This window comes from Neoarius graeffei, chromosome 17, assembly GCF_027579695.1.
Source record: "Neoarius graeffei isolate fNeoGra1 chromosome 17, fNeoGra1.pri, whole genome shotgun sequence".
Lineage (NCBI taxonomy): Eukaryota > Metazoa > Chordata > Actinopteri > Siluriformes > Ariidae > Neoarius > Neoarius graeffei.
The window spans coordinates 16693659-16710231 of record NC_083585.1 but is presented as its reverse complement, the minus strand read 5'-3'; the positions used below and the strand labels follow the sequence as shown (position 1 = coordinate 16710231).

The 16573-nt window shown below is 41.0% G+C and overlaps 1 protein-coding gene across 1 annotated transcript in view; it reads left to right on the top strand.

The window, feature by feature from the left end:
* LOC132901103 (transmembrane protease serine 4-like) overlaps positions 1-7197 on the top strand; it is a 57354-nt gene extending 50157 nt beyond the window's left edge. The window contains exon 3 of the mRNA XM_060943466.1: positions 7179-7197. Within this exon, the coding sequence (XP_060799449.1) occupies positions 7179-7197 (19 nt within the window). The remainder of the gene's footprint in view (positions 1-7178) is intronic.
* The last annotated feature ends 9376 nt before the right edge of the window (positions 7198-16573 follow it).

Genomic DNA, 16573 nt, shown 5'->3' with positions numbered 1-16573 from the left:
TACATTCCACCAAAGAAAATGACTTGAAATATAACAGCAGTACTAAGTAGGTATGTGAATTAAAATAGTAGGTTACATGTAATAAATTATATATAATCATGTCAAGCAGTAAATGAAGGTTAGTAAAAGTTCCATTTGAGAAAAACGTGTTGACACCACAAGCAGTGTTAGATCCAACTAAAGATGGCTGAACCACATCAAGTATATTATGCAAACAAGGATAAGTGGAAATATTAATAAATTATGAAGTTAAACTGAAAATCTTCCCAGTAATTTATAACAAGAATTTAAATCTTATTCCTTTTTGGAGTGTTCTTTGCCGTGCAAAAATGTTGCAGATTTAGCACGAGCTATAATATCACTGCTTGGGTCGCAGTTGTAGCTCCTCATCACACTTCATTTTAATTTGCAGATATGCAGTTAATGTGTCTGCAGCCAGATTTTTTCTGTACTCAGTATGAATGTTCCTAACCAATGAAAAAGCCCTCTCACTATCTGCATTGCTATGTGGGAGGCACAGCAAAGCAGTAAAAAGTTGTTTCAGCACTGGAAACCTGGCAAAACCCAGAGCAGGTTTTACATCACAGACCTTTCCCCAATATACATCTATTATTTTCCTGGTCAATAAAAAGAAAATCAGAGCACAGCAAACATGTAGATGGTGTTAAATTGCTTCCATCCCCTACTACACTTTTTTTTTTTTTTTTAAACTTTTTTCACCTTTATTGGATAGGACAGTGTAGAGACAGGAAATGAGCGGGAGAGAGAGGGATCAGGAAATGACCTCGGGTCGGAATCGAACCCGGGTCCGCAGATTTATGGTATGGCGCCTTATCCACCTGAGCCATGATGCCCCCACTACTACACATTTTAAAGACAGGTTACCAACGGTCGTTACCACCATTACTCTTCATTCAATACTTTTCCAGTTTACTGACGAGTGATGGTAGTAACAGGTGTAGGTCATCTGTGTCAACACATAATGTCTATCAGCAATTAAAATGTTTAGGGAAGTGAAACCAGAAATCGGCGGGTAACTACAGTTGCCGTTGTATAAACGGCGACTCCCAGTATCGCCTCCCTAAATTATCATCATAATGGAGGAAGCTTTCCTACATGCAAACAGTAAAAACTTAAAAAAAAAAAAAAACAACAACACACAAATGCTTACCTGTGCAGTCTTTGAATCAGGAAACTTTTTTTTTTTTGCTAGCTGCGAAAAATGGTCTGCCACAGTCGGGGGGATGTTGTGTTCCACGAGAAATTGGCAGAACATAACTTCTGCAGCCGTCACAGAAGTCTGGGCAGTCCGAGCCAATGGACTTAAATGACCGAGAAAACCACGTGCAACTATAAAACCACATTAATCGAAAATAGTTCCGTTTCATTGGGCATGCGTGTTTGAAAAAATAAATGGTGGATGCTAAGAAAATTTTCTCTGAGTAACGGAAAAAATCTCTGATACAAAACATAATTTTCCCGTATGAAAATCAGTGTACGCCGTATTAGCCAAAAAATTGCATTTTCCCGTACAAAATACAGGGAAACCGTATAACTTGACATGTATGTTGACTTGATATACACTACCGTTCAAAAGTTTGGGGTCACCCAGACAATTTTGTGTTTTCCATGAAAGCACCATAAGTTGTAAAATGAATAGAAAATATAGTCAAGACATTTTTCTGGCCATTTTGAGCATTTAATTGACCCCACAAATGTGATGCTCCAGAAACTGAGGCCCTGTCCACACGGCAACGGATTCAGGTGAATCTGATAAACAATTTTATCATTTCAGCCTGGCGTCCACACGGCACCGGCGTTTTGGGTGCCCCAAAACAAAATCTTTTGAGAACGGGTTCCAGAGTGAAAAAATCTGGCAACGGAGCCGTTGCGAAGTCGTCTGGATGAGTAGAACAGATTTGTTTACGATGATGTCACAACCACGTGCTTCACGCCTGGTAGAAGTGTAACGAACTCGATGCGAGTTGTCAACAAATCCTGTAACTTGGTTCATGAAACGCGCTTACAAAATATTTTCACTGTGAATATTTATTGTGTAATGGTGCAAAGTGAGAGAGAGAGAGAGAGAGTGAGAGAGAGTGAGAGAATAGCCCTTAGGGCAGAGTCAATCCCGCCAGCAAAAATAGGGAAAAAAAAGGAGCGATCTCACCTCTTCAGATGTTTATTCCGGACCATTAAAGAATTCTGGAGGATATCAGAATGTTGGCGTACCGGCTTCCATCTACCCCCGTTCATTCCTCTTTCCGCGTCTCCATTCAAAAAATGAGCACGTGATTTAAAGGGATTATATCCATAGGATAGGGAGTGAGAAAGTGTGTGCGTGTGACAGTGACAGGGATAGTCACCGTGCGCATGCGCAGTTATGCGCATGCGTCTACTTCTATTGTTCTGGTGTCTTCGATGGGACCGTCTTACAGCGCATGTAGTGGTGTGGCATGTGTATTGCATCGTTTTCAGCAAGCGTTGCGTTGCCATATGTACCTGATATTTTACTGATCCGTTGCCCATGTGGACGCGATATTTAAAAAAAAAAATCTCGTTGCCATTGTCGTGTGGATGTAGCCTCAATCTGCTCAAAGGAAGGTCAGTTTTATAGCTTCTCTAAAGAGCTCAACTGTTTTCAGCTGTGCTAACATGATTGTACAAGGGTTTTCTAATCATCCATTAGCCTTCTGAGGCAATGAGCAAACACATTGTACCATTAGAACACTGGAGTGAGAGTTGCTGGAAATGGGCCTCTATACACCTATGGAGATATTGCACCAAAAACCAGACATTTGCAGCTAGAATAGTCATTTACCACATTAGCAATGTATAGAGTGGATTTCTGATTAGTTTAAAGTGATCTTCATTGAAAAGAACAGTGCTTTTCTTTCAAAAATAAGGACATTTCAAAGTGACCCCAAACTTTTGAACGGTAGTGTATAGTACTGTACAAAAGTCTGAGGCACATATAAAGAAATGCTGTCGACCAAAAATGGCTTAAAAATAATGAAATGAAATGTTTTGGCATTAAAAAAATAATATAAACAGTAATCAGTGAGCCATAATAAATGAAACAAAGTCAATATTTGGTGAGAGACGACCCTTTGGTTTAAAAAAAAGTAGTCTGAGGTACAGTGAGTGCAGTTTTATGCGAGCTGTAGGTTTTACTGAGCATCTTACAGAGCCAGCCGCAGTTCTTCTGGACACTTTGACCGTCACACTCGCTTCTTCATTTTGCACCAAAACCCAGCAGCCTTCAGTATGGTTTATTTTTTAATCTGAAAAGTGCTCTCTTATGGAATGTGCTGCTCAGGTACAACTTTTTTCTGCAACATTTAATTTTGTGCTAGAAAAAAATACGAAAGTTTGGACTCTAAAATGTTTTTGTACCGACTCAGTAATGTCGAAGCAGTATTGTAGTCGAGTCACTAAACCTCGAGTCCGAGCCCAGTCTCGAGTCCCCAGTGTTCAAGTTCGAGTCATTAAAGAAAATTTCGAGTCGAGTCCGAGAACAAGACTCCAGCCGCACCATTTGACAGTGGCTGTTGCTGCCTTTATGTGAAAGTAGGGCTGCTCGATATTGGAAAAAATCAATATCACGATTTTTTCAGTAAATATTGATATCGCGATTTTTAAAACGATATTTATACACCTTTTTTTAAAGCCCCGATCATCAACACCCGAGGCACCGGGCCACATTTTTATAGTACAGGCCTCATAGGCTACCTGTCAACCCTTCCCGTTGTACCCTGAAACGCCTTTTACTTAAACTATTTACTGTGCAAGCGCATACTTTGCATAGGTCCTATCGCCTGCACAAGGCTCACGTTCTCCTCACTCAACATTTCCGATCACAGAGGATGGAGCCAGCGCTGGTATTACCAGTGATTACTGCGTAACGTCCACAGTGGCTCGTAGCCAGCCAAGGATAAAATCTCTCTCTCACACACACACACTACAACGTAAGCTTGTGTGTTGTTAAGACACCAACATTAAACACGCACACACACGGACTGGCCATCGGGAGTAGCGGGAGTTTTCCCGGTGGGCCGGTGGTTCAGTGTGGGCCGGCGGAGAAAAAAAAAAAAAAAAAACAGTTGCGCGCTGGCCTTTAATATGATAAGCAATGTTAACAGTTTCTTTGAGAAACTGTTAACATTGCTTATCATATTAAAGGCTAGCGCGCAACTGTAATAAACAATGTTAACAGTTTCTTAAAGAAACTGTTAACATTGCTTATCATATTAAAGGCCAGCGCGCAACTGTTTTGTTTTTTTTTTCTCCGCTGGCCCACACTGAACCACCGGCCCACCGGGAAAACTCCCGCTACTCCCGATGGCCAGTCCGTGTGTGAACACGCACAATATAGAGACAAGTCCTTAAGAATTAACATGCATGAAAATAGCTCAGCGGCATGTAAACATTCCCTGAAAGTGTAGGTGGCACTGCGGCTAGATGCTACGTGAAATGGCACAAGGCAAACACCATGCGTCGCTCAGTCAACAGACAAAATCCACGAACCCAGTAGTCCTCCTACTACTGTGGGTTAGTGTTCTGTGGCCAAAAACACCCCATGCACAGTCATTCCAAAACATCCCCACTAGTTGCAGGTTATGTCTCAAATACAGATATGCGTTGTGGATTAAGCGATCTATTTTCAAGCATCAGGCTTCTCTTCCTTCATCTTCCAAATGTGGACTCCGCTATCTTTTTGGCATGTCAGCATTGAAATACCATTTGCAGAGATATTTCACTCGAAAAGTAAAAGCAACACATGATTAGGGCTACATGATTAGCAGGGGGACACCGTTTTAAGCGCACGGAATTTTAAAAACAATGTAATTACATCTGAGTCCGTCTACATCGCGCAATAAACCCGTCCTTAGCAGAACCTACTTCAAAGCATGATGCTAGCTGCAGATGCACAAGTCAAAATCAAATGAACCCAAGTAAACATGCCGCGGCGGGCAACATTAATAACCAAATTGCCTTACCTTAAAACGCTGCCTTGACCACAGGACGACTCGCAATTATTCCACTTAAATCCACACGGTTTAACACATCTAACACAGCTAGCAAGCTGGATATGTGCTAATATTGTTGTGCTTGTTTTCTTCCGTAGATGCCATTTTTACATTACCCAGTCCCACATCCAAAAATATGACGTAAATATATGTTAATTGTATTATTATAACTATTAGCAAGCAAATCAAACAACATATTAACAAATCAATATATCAAATCACCCGACACGTATGAAAACAGAAGAACTGATTTTTTACTGTTGCGGAGATATCGCGGGAGTAGAATGGATGACGTATACAAGGCTACGGTGTGCCTTAGGGGACAGAAGGGTTCGTTTTACCTTACAAATGACAAAAAATCGTTTCATATCGATATTATGAATTTTGATATCGTTTGACACCAATATCGATATCGTGATAAAAATACGATATATTGCACAGCTCTATGTGAAAGCGTCTCTGCTACTGTGCTGGACTAACGTTACTGCTCGACTGCCACATTTTAGTGAACAGGCTACAGATAAAAAGCTTGTTCATCGCTCAGCAAGCCCCGCCCACTATCAACAGGGCAAATAACATGAGACAGGGTTAACACTAGCTAGTTCATCACTCAGGAAGCCCCGCCCACTATCAACAGGGCAATGAGCATAGTGTGTCACTTCCTTCTCTGGGTGGAGTCTTGCCAAATGATGATTGAAGTTCGAGGTCATCCCCGTTGTCTCCTCGATAGTTCTTCTACATATGGAACACATAGCAGTGCATTTTTTCCCACTGCACGAGAAGTCTGTATAAGCAGACAGGACAATCCTAGCGGCGTCTCTCCAGGCATTTTAGCGCTGTTAACTTTAGTTTGTTCCTGAACATGACGTATGAACAGGTGAATGTGCATTCTCTTGCACAAAATTAGTATAAAATTTAATGTAGATATAAATATCTTATGCCAAATTATTATGGCATGTTACAAAAAATAAAAAAAAGATCCGAGTCCTCGTCTCCAATTTACGAGTCCGAATGCAGTTAATGCACGAGTCCAAGTCATCAGTGCTCAAGTCCAAGTCAAGTTCTGAGTCCTTAAAATTAGGGCACGAGTCAGACTCGAGTACTACAAGCCTGTGTAGAAGTCTCATCTCATCTCATTATCTCTAGCCGCTTTATCCTGTTCTACAGGGTCGCAGGCAAGCTGGAGCCTATCCCAGCTGACTACAGGCGAAAGGCGGGGTACACCCTGGACAAGTCGCCAGGTCATCACAGGGCTGACACATAGATACAGACAACCATTCACACTCACATTCACACCTACGGTCAATTTAGAGTCACCAGTTAACCTAACCTGCATGTCTTTGGGGGAAACCGGAGCACCCGGAGGAAACCCACGCGGACAACATGCAAACTCCACACAGAAAGGCCCTCGCTGGCCACGGGGCTCGAACCCGGACCTTCTTGCTGTGAGGTGACAGCGCTAACCACTACACCACCATGCCGCCCTGTGTGGAAGTCATAAATTAAAAATCTATAACAAAGTTTGTATGAAAAAACAAACTTCGGGTGCCTAAGACTTTTGCTCAGTCCTGTACGTTTCAGATTTACCTGCAGTCTTATTCAGCGAGTTCACAAAACTGTTCATGGATAAAATGAACTAACAGCCAGACAATGTTGTCTGAGGCAAATGAGTGATAATTTTATCATGCAGGTCAGTAGGCCTGTATTGACCTTGTGTATTAATCGAGACAGAAACTGCAGCACATACTGTAACAGGGTTTTGAAATCCACATTAGAAGCTTGCTCCGGGCCCTTTACTGTAGACAGCCTTGTCAATGCAATGAAAGGGCTGTAAATATAGAACAGTGCGTTGGACTATTCTGCCCTGGCTTGCTGCCTTGTTCGCCAGTTAAATAAAAGTAGTGTGTGAAGTGGATGTGTTAATTCTGTAGGCAGTGTGAAACATTTGTTCACTGAAAAAAAAAAAAAGATTTGTTGGTTGAACTTTTAAAAAAAAAAAGTAACCAACCTTTGTTGCCTTAAAACAGTTAAATCACTGAAGTTTGTCTGAGCAACTTTCTTGATGAATTTTTATCATGGCATGCTAAAAAGAAGTGAGCAGTGGGGTGTGTGTGCATGCTGTGCTCCATTTGTTCTGGTTCTGTTCAGAACTACTGAGCCATACTGAACAATAAGTAAGTGTGATATAGGATGTCTGTTTTAGATTTTAGTATAGGAAGTTATTATAATTATTACACCACACACTGTACAGGTACACACGTACTGTATGTTGAGGGTTATACCGGTAGCTTGCGTCTTGACTTAAGTAAAAGCACCCACTCCTTACGTTTAAAGCACTGCATGGCATCATGCTTCAATATTTCACAACATTTCTACATTATTTCAGCTCCAACATTTGGGTCCTGTGGTGTTGGTCAACTGATGGTTCGTAAAATCAGAAGGGCTTCAATGTTCAATTTCAGTATTTGGCACGCAGACTCTGAAACATGATTCTACAATGTCTCTGTATTCTTACTTGTATATTTTAGGTTCTGCTTCTTTATTTACTTTCAAGCCCCAACAAAAAGCATGTTTTTTCTGTCAATACTGTGCTCACCGATCTTCCTATTCCTGTAGTAATAATAAGATTGAACAGCAATAATAATTAACTGTATTTATATAGTGCTTTATATACAGTACTCTAAAGTGCTTAACAATTATACTATAAAAATGAGAAAAAAAATTCATAATGTCCATCTTAGGTTTTGTCAAGGGATAAAAGAGGCATAAGTTGCTGTGAATAATAATAGGGGCGGCACGGTGGTGTAGTGGTTAGCACTGTCGCCTCACAGCAAGAAGGTCCGGGTTCGAGCCCCGTGGCCGGCGAGGGCCTTTCTGTGTGGAGTTTGCATGTTCTCCCCGTGTCCGCGTGGGTTTCCTCCGGGTGCTCCGGTTTCCCCCACAGTCCAAAGACATGCAGGTTAGGTTAACTGGTGACTCTAAATTGAGCGTAGGTGTGAATGTGAGTGTGAATGGTTGTCTGTGTCTATGTGTCAGCCCTGTGATGACCTGGCGACTTGTCCAGGGTGTACCCCGCCTTTCGCCCGTAGTCAGCTGGGATAGGCTCCAGCTTGCCTGCGACCCTGTAGAACAGGATAAAGCGGCTAGAGATAATGAGATGAGAATGAGATGAGATGAGATGAAATAATAAAGTGTAAAATAGTGCATAATACAGTAATTATAATATTAATTATTCTTTTGCATTATTATTATTGTTGTTGTTGTTGGTGGTGGTGTCGTCTTTGTCTGAAGTTTTTTTTTTTTTTAAATACTTTCTTCATCCATAAAAATCATGCATTTTCTCACACTGCAATGTTTTTAGGCCATGACATTTTATTTCTCAAATAATGCCAGTCTCAGTGTTTTTCCCCTTCGTTTCTCTGGGGAAAGCTAATATTTTATTTAGTTTTCTGCTGTTCATTTAGCAACACTCAGACATTCTGCAATGGCAGTCATTCAAACTGGAATAGCTCATTCTACTAAATTGATTTGTGTAATATGGGGAGATTAAACTGATGGATCACCACAGTATTTTTAAATCACGCATGGCATAGGGAAAGTCTTCCCACCATCATTTAATATATTAGGGATTAATCTGAGGATAGGCACAAAAATTCTGTGTGGTTCGAGTCATTCACTGGCTTTATGTCGTTTGGGTGAAAAGAGGACTGTGGCTATATATGATATTACACGGTGGCACAAAGATATGAAGTTTATTTGCGAGTGGTGAATGTATATATTCATGAGTGAGAGAAGCGTATTTTCAACACGAGAAGATAAACTTCATATCTTTGCGCCACCATGTAATGTTCTTTGTTATATGCACACATCCACAAAAAACAAACAAACAAAACAAAAAAAACCCACGCAAGTTAATCAAAAGAATTTTCATTTTGAACCAGTTCGCCATTTTGACAACGCACATCTAGTTAGCAGGAAACACTGGGAGTGACGTCATCAGAATGAAATATCGGTGATTATTATACATACAGGACACGTTTTTTGATGGAATAAAACCGTGTTCTACTCCCTTCTAGCGGGTTTCATTCATTTGATTTGATCGCATGCAATATTGTTAGCGTATCGCTTGTCCTACTTGTACGTATTACGTCACTCTACCCAATGGAGAACGAGCGTTCAGTATGGTTTACGATATTGCATGGTTGTCAAGACAACATGACGTCACACGTCAGAGGCATAAAACTTCTGCACTAGCGAGCGACTGTGACAATTTGTAAACAAACATGGCCGCCAGGTTTGCTTTGTTAAATTGAGGTTTTTCACCCACGTGACCAAGTCATGTGAGGCTGCCATTTTGGACGTCACGGCTCGAATCAGTTTGAATGCGAGGAAGGCGACAAACGAAAAACATAAAAGAAAAAGGAGCGAGATGCAGAAAACACCTTCACTATCCAGCGACGTAGGGCGTTTACAGGGCGAGCAGAGGGAGAGGTATTTGCAAAAATTGAGGTTAGCAGGCTTAGAGAACGACGTTTACCTGCTTCCGCCAGGATTGTTCACTGACGTACGGAAGTACACGAAGCCCTCGTCTTTACCTGACTTCGGCCCACGTGATCTGTATACCTATGTCGTTAAAAACCCATCGCCATACACAGGTATTGATCTGAAAGCGTATAAGAGTTTGGATGCCTACAAATATTTTGTGTCAGGCTGGGTAACATGCCTACATCAGCGGGTCGTCCCTGGAGCTGGTGGTCGCCATCTTATTACAGCTAAGGTTTGTTCACATTTTCATTTACTTTCGGTCCTCAGGATAAACAAAATGTTATTAAATGTCATTGAAATAACTTCTTAGTCTGTTGAGACATGGCCCGTTATAAATTTGCTGTTACCAGGCAATGACCAAGAACTGTATTATTAGGGTCGGTGTCTGTGTTGTAGCAGTGTACTAGCAGCTAGCTGTTAGCACTAGCTAATGTCAACAACATAGCTAGTATGTTACTGTAGCAATGTTTACGTTCAGTCATTTGGATGACTGTTAAAACCTTTCAGTCTCAAGTTTTTCCTTTACTGTATTTACTAGTTTACTGTAATTATGATCCGGCAGCTATTTACACCGGATCCAGTGTAAATAGCTGCCGGAGCGCGCTCCGGCTTGCTCCCCCTCAAATTAAGCAGCGCGCTCCGGCTTGCTCCCTGCTTGGAACCTCGGCCGGAGCACTCCGGGAGCAAGCCGGAGCGCGCTGCTTAATTTGAGGGGGAGCAAGCCGGAGCGCGCTGCTTAATTTGAGGGGGAGCAAGCCGGAGCGCGCTGCTTAATTTGAGGGGGAGCAAGCCGGAGCGCGCTGCTTAATTTGAGGGGGAGCAAGCCGGAGCGCGCTGCTTAATTTGAGGGGGAGCAAGCCGGAGCGCGCTGCTTAATTTGAGGGGGAGCAAGCCGGAGCGCGCTGCTTAATTTGAGGGGGAGCAAGCCGGAATGCGCTGCTTAATTTGAGGGGGAGCAAGCCGGAGCGCGCTCCGGCAGCTATTTACACTGGATCCGGTGTCTGTAACACGTTTTTTTTTCAAGCTGGTTCTCCCTCTCTGTCTGCAGCGTTAGTATGTAGCTTGACCTTCAAAATGGCGGACACTGGGGCGTCACGTGACCCTGTGATGTCAGGTGAAAAACCTCAATACGGAAGATTTTGAGAGAATTTTGAAAGAGAAAGACGCGCTGAACACCCGAAAGGAATGTGCTATTCCATTCAGCTACTCGTCTTCGACTCGTTCAGTATCATGCTAGCTGAATGGAATATATCTGATAGACCACGAAATATGTCACTCAGATCCGTGATGTATTTTGTATGAAAAATGCGAGTTTTTCAACACAAGATCAACTTCATATCTTCAAGCCAACGTGTGATTTTCTTTTTATTATATCCACACGTTCACAAACAAAACATACCCAAATTTGTCAAGACGATTCATCGATTTCCTCACAAGTGACATGTAGAGATTTATGTCCTGGCTTTGGTTCTCCATGTCCCAGATGGAGCTCGTATGAAAAATACAAGTGGAGTATTTCCTCGTAAAACACTCATATCCATATTATATAATATAATGTGTATGTGTACACGTGTTCTCGTGTTTTGTGAGATTGGCTATAAATGTCCCCTTGCATTCGGCTTCCCTTTTCCCAGTTTCTTTCTGTCTCCTTTTTTTCTTTGGTCAATATTAGACATTGCATAAAGGCTTGATATGCTCCTGATTCTAGTGAATTCATTTGAGACTGTTATTGTATTATTTCCGTATCTCAAAATAAACCACTTCGGAAATCCAGCTCTCTCTGGCCCTCGTCTTCAGTCAATTAGTCTACCAAGAGCCTAGTTAAGCTCTGAGGAGGCAGCAGGAGATGCATGTTTCGTATTTGTTAATATTAATTAATGAGAAGTGTTACATAACTGTGTAGCTCATAGCCATGCTGTAGATACAGCTTGTGTTAGTAGTATTACAAGAGAATGGACGTGAGCGTGTCTTGTCTTGTACCAGCTCTGGTCTTATGTTCCAGCAGAGCTGCAGGAAAGCTTTGATCAAACAACAATCGAAGTTAACTTCTGATACTCAAGGGCTCGAGATGAATCCCAGTTTGTTCTGCTCTGGTAATTCCTTCCAGTGTTATCGCTTACTCCATCCCCAGAGGAATCAGTCTAAAACAGGAGGGAGGGAATTGATAAAGGCTGGTGGGCGTGATTGAAAGCCTGCTCTAGGTTGCATTGATATGCACTTATTATCACGAGAAATTACAGCGTGATACACTTTTCTGATCATATTTATGGAACACTCACCGACTGCAGACAGCTGTAGATCAATAAACTGTTCACAACAAACTGCAAGGTCACATTTTCAAATTAAAATAATAGTGGTTTGTAATTTGAGCGCATTATATCATATTATTTATTGAATTTTAAAACCCAGACTTACAATGCAACACAGTTCCTCCTTTATATTTTACTCTTCACCTGATTATATAAACCTGTTAAAGCGAGACGGCCTTTCGATTTCATAAAATCGGTGAAATTTAGTTCCGTCTGAAATGTGGTCATTGTGATATATGTTTATTTCTTTAATATCTCACAAAATATCAGGCCATTCTGTGGCTGGGAAGTTATTTAATTTGAGGGGATTCAAGCAAATAATGTGCATGGAATCGCTCGCTTTGCGCAGTCAAGCAGACAGAGGAAGTCCGTGTGTGTGTGCGCGCATGCGCAGGTTTACCTTTGAGCGTGCACTGACAGTTCCATCATTCTGTCGCTAAACGAACAGCTGATCACACCGAGGTGCTCGCTGACCGCCGATATTTATTAGTTTGGTCCTGTGTTTCCTTTCCGTCATATATAACATAATGTCTTTTCTTCTCACTTTCTTTCCGTTACTGTAGTCGGTCTTTCACGTTTCATTCTCACACTCACGTCCTCCATTTTTCTCTCCTGTTTCAAATTTGTATCCCACAATGCCTTGCGTGAACGGGGAAAGCCCACCACGTGTAAAAAAAGTAATAAAATTGGAAGTCTGTGATTCGAATTCAGTAGATTTCGGTCCACTAAACAAAAATAATTGGGTGTCGGGGAAAATTCTTTTTATGACCTACACTTGAGGAGTCTGAAAGGCCGTCTAACTTTAAGATCTACACACTGAGTGTTTGTTTCGCATTTGCGATCAAAATCAGTATAATTCTTACGAAAATAAGCATGATAATAATTGGTATCAAACTTTGCGTGTTTATTCTGAAGCATCATGTTAGCTGTATATTAACTGTGCATTCGTATGGGAATGGTTATAAAAAGGTCTGTTTTAAAATGTGTTGAATACACTGTTTTATTTTACTTTTTGGAAAAGTGAGGCAATTAAAATTCTCGGTTCCTTTTTTCTTTTTTTTTTGAAAGAGCTGCTCTCTTTTGTCTCCGTTTGAGCTGTCTGTGTATGAGCTTATCCTTGAGATGCACAGCAAGAATAATTATGCAGTGCTACTTCATTAGAGGCTGTCACACACAGCACAGAGCCGTGTCTCAAACATTCAGCTTCATGGAAAGCAACCTAGTATCCTCTTTTTGATTAAACCGCTGGAGAACATATCATCTCTCTTGACATAATGCAATATGATTTTTGCAAACATCTAATATTTGTTTACCAGTCACTGAATTGGTCTTAGATATTTGAACTCGTATGACTGTCTCCCTAAATAATGTTGCAATGGAACTTTTAATTTTTTTTTTAAATTTCAACTTATCATGAAACATAAGAGCAAGTCTTGCTGGGGTTTTGAGTTAAAACAACTGAAGTAATGCCTGAAATGATGCATGAACATGTTTTAATGAGCATAAATAATAATAAAAAGAAAACTTGCCTTGCTTGTGTTTCTGTACCCAGTGGTGTTTCTGGCTTGTATGGCACCTTGGGTGAACCCCTCCTTCAGTGCCCACTCACCCCCTAAAACTGTGTGCACCATTCTGCACTAACTGTAATTTTTATTCAGCCACTCAGAGATTTGGAAGCACACGAATCACAAATAAATAATCAAGTCAAGTCGATTTGAAAAGCACTTTTAACAACAGACATTGTCGCAAAGCAGCTTTAACCCTTTGATGCAAAACACATGCGCACCCCTTCTAATGCACAACATGGGTCAAAAATGACCCGCATTCATTTTCCAGGTTATTTCATGCTGACTGAGTTTTTCTTTGCTCTATCTTTTGAAATCAATTTATTTCATGATTGAATATTCCAAGTATTCTTTAAATATCTTGTTTTTAATTACCACAAATCATTAATTTAATTTTTTCTTTCCTACTTTATGAACAAAAATACTTTTTATATTACTACACACGGGTCATCCAAGTGTGATTTAAAATTAAATGTCTTAATACTCATCTCATTATCTCTAGCCGCTTTATCCTGTTCTACAGGGTCGCAGGCGAGCTGGAGCCTATCCCAGCTGACTACGGGCGAAAGGCGGAGTACACCCTGGACAAGTCGCCAGGTCATCACAGGGCTGACACATAGACACAGACAACCACTCACACTCACATTCACACCTACGGTCAATTTAGAGTCACCAGTTAACCTAACCTGCATGTCTTTGGACTGTGGGGGAAACCGGAGCACCCGGAGGAAACCCACGCGGACACGGGGAGAACATGCAAACTCCACACAGAAAGGCCCTCGCCGGCCACGGGGCTCGAACCCGGACCTTCTTGCTGTGAGGCGACAGCGCTAACCACTACACCACCGTGCCGCCCCCTGTCTTAATACTATAATAATAATTTGTTTCAAGTAATTACTTTAGCAGTGAATGGGGTCAGTTATTTATTTATTAACTATGTAGTTAGCTAAGCCAACTACAATAAAATTAGCTAACTAAAGTAGAATATGTCGACAGCTCGGTAGCTAATAGTAATTACTTGTAACTTTCTGACGAGTAATCTACTCACTCTCAAGGTAACCTAAACATAATCAATTTTTTTTCTAAGGTAATGTTAGAACAATTGAAAAACATTCCTTCCATGTATTAGATGGGCAAAGGGCGCCGTGCTGAGCTGTGAAATGTCTGACACGAGCACAATTCACAGTTCCCACCAAACGCTGGAGTAAATGCATGCGGGTCGGTTCTGACCCATGTGTGTAAACTTGATGTAGAATTACAAAAGCTGTGCTTGTTCATAACTTAAGAAAGGAAAAATAAAAATGATGTGTGCTAAACAAAAACAAGATATTTACTGCATATTTGGAAAAGTAAATGACAAAATGAATTTATTTCAAAAGTAGATCATAGAAACACTCAGCCGTACATGAAATAACCTGGAAAATGAATGCAGGTCGTTTTTGACCCATGTTGTGCATTAGAAGGGTAGTGATACAAAAAGGGTTTTTATTCAAAAAGTAAGAAAGGAAAAAATAAAATAAGGATGTATGATTATCAAAAACAAGTTAATTGAGGAATACCTTGAATACTGAATGATGGAATGAATTTATTGCAAAGATATAGAAGATAAAAACTCAGCCAGGTCACTTTTGACCCATGTTTTGCATCAAAGGGTTAAAGAAAATTAAAGACTTTAAACATGAGCTAATTTTATCCCTAATTTATCCCCGAAGAACAAGCCTGTGGTGACCGTGGCAAGGAAAAACTCCCTCAGACGGCATGAGGAAGAAAGCTCAAGAGGAACCAGACTCAAAAGGGAACCCATGCCCATCTGGGTGATAACAGGCAACGTGATTTATAAATAACTCGCTTCTATAACTGTGTCCTATAGAGCCACAAAGTATAAGGAAAATCATTATAGTTCTAAAATTATTAATTTATTTATAAAAATAAATGCGGTCTATTTTTTTGAAGTTATAAACTGTTCATTGATGGTGACTTGAGTGCAAAACTGTTCATGACAACTGCAGTCCTAAAGTTAGCAAGTTAACTGTAGTCCTCAGACATAAATGTATGACTGTAAGTGTCTAGAGCGTCTTCCAAGTCTGACTTTCGACTGTCCATATGATATGGGGCCATCCTCCATAGGAGCGATGTGATGAGACTCCAGCTAGACGTAGGGCATCAGGATGGATCAGAACTTTTAAAACTATATAAATATAAAATACAGTATATCAACAAAAATAAGACTTATAGGGTGCTCCAAAATATTGCAGAAGTGCCCCTGAATTTGTATTGAAATACAGTAGCCAATATGAGTCAGACGCCCTAAATACATTTGTTGCATAATTAAATATACATGTCGTGATACACAGTTTATCAAAATTTCACAATAGGAACCAAAAGAACCTTGTCGAGTTCAAGGCAAAAGTGTCGATATGTCACCAAAGATCAAAATATAAACGATATAGACGTCTACATATATAGAGGATATTAACACGGTTGCGCAAAGATATGAAGTTTATCTTAAAGTGGTGAATGTATATATTACGAGTGAGTAAAGCGAACGAGTGAAAATATTTTTCAACATGAGAAGATAAACTTCATATCCTCGCGCCACCGTGTAATGTTCTTTATATTAAATGGAGGCGGCACGGTGGTGTAGTGGTTAGCGCTGTCGCCTCACAGCAAGAAGGTCCTGGGTTCGAGCCCCGGGGCCGGCGAGGGCCTTTCTGTGCGGAGTTTGCATGTTCTCCCCGTGTCCGCGTGGGTTTCCTCCGGGTGCTCCGGTTTCCCCCACAGTCCAAAGACATGCAGGTTAGGTTAACTGGTGACTCTAAATTGAGCGTAGGTGTGAATGTGAGTGTGAATGGTTGTCTGTGTCTATGTGTCAGCCCTGTGATGACCTGGCGACTTGTCCAGGGTGTACCCCGCCTTTCGCCCGTAGTCAGCTGGGATAGGCTCCAGCTTGCCTGCGACCCTGTAGAACAGGATAAAGCGGCTATAGATAATGAGAGATATTAAATGGACACACACAAAAATGCAAGTTAATCAAAATAATTTTAATTTTGAATTGTCTCGCCATTTTGGCAATGAACTTCTAGTCAGTGCAAAAACACTGAGCGTGATGTCATCGGAGTCAAAT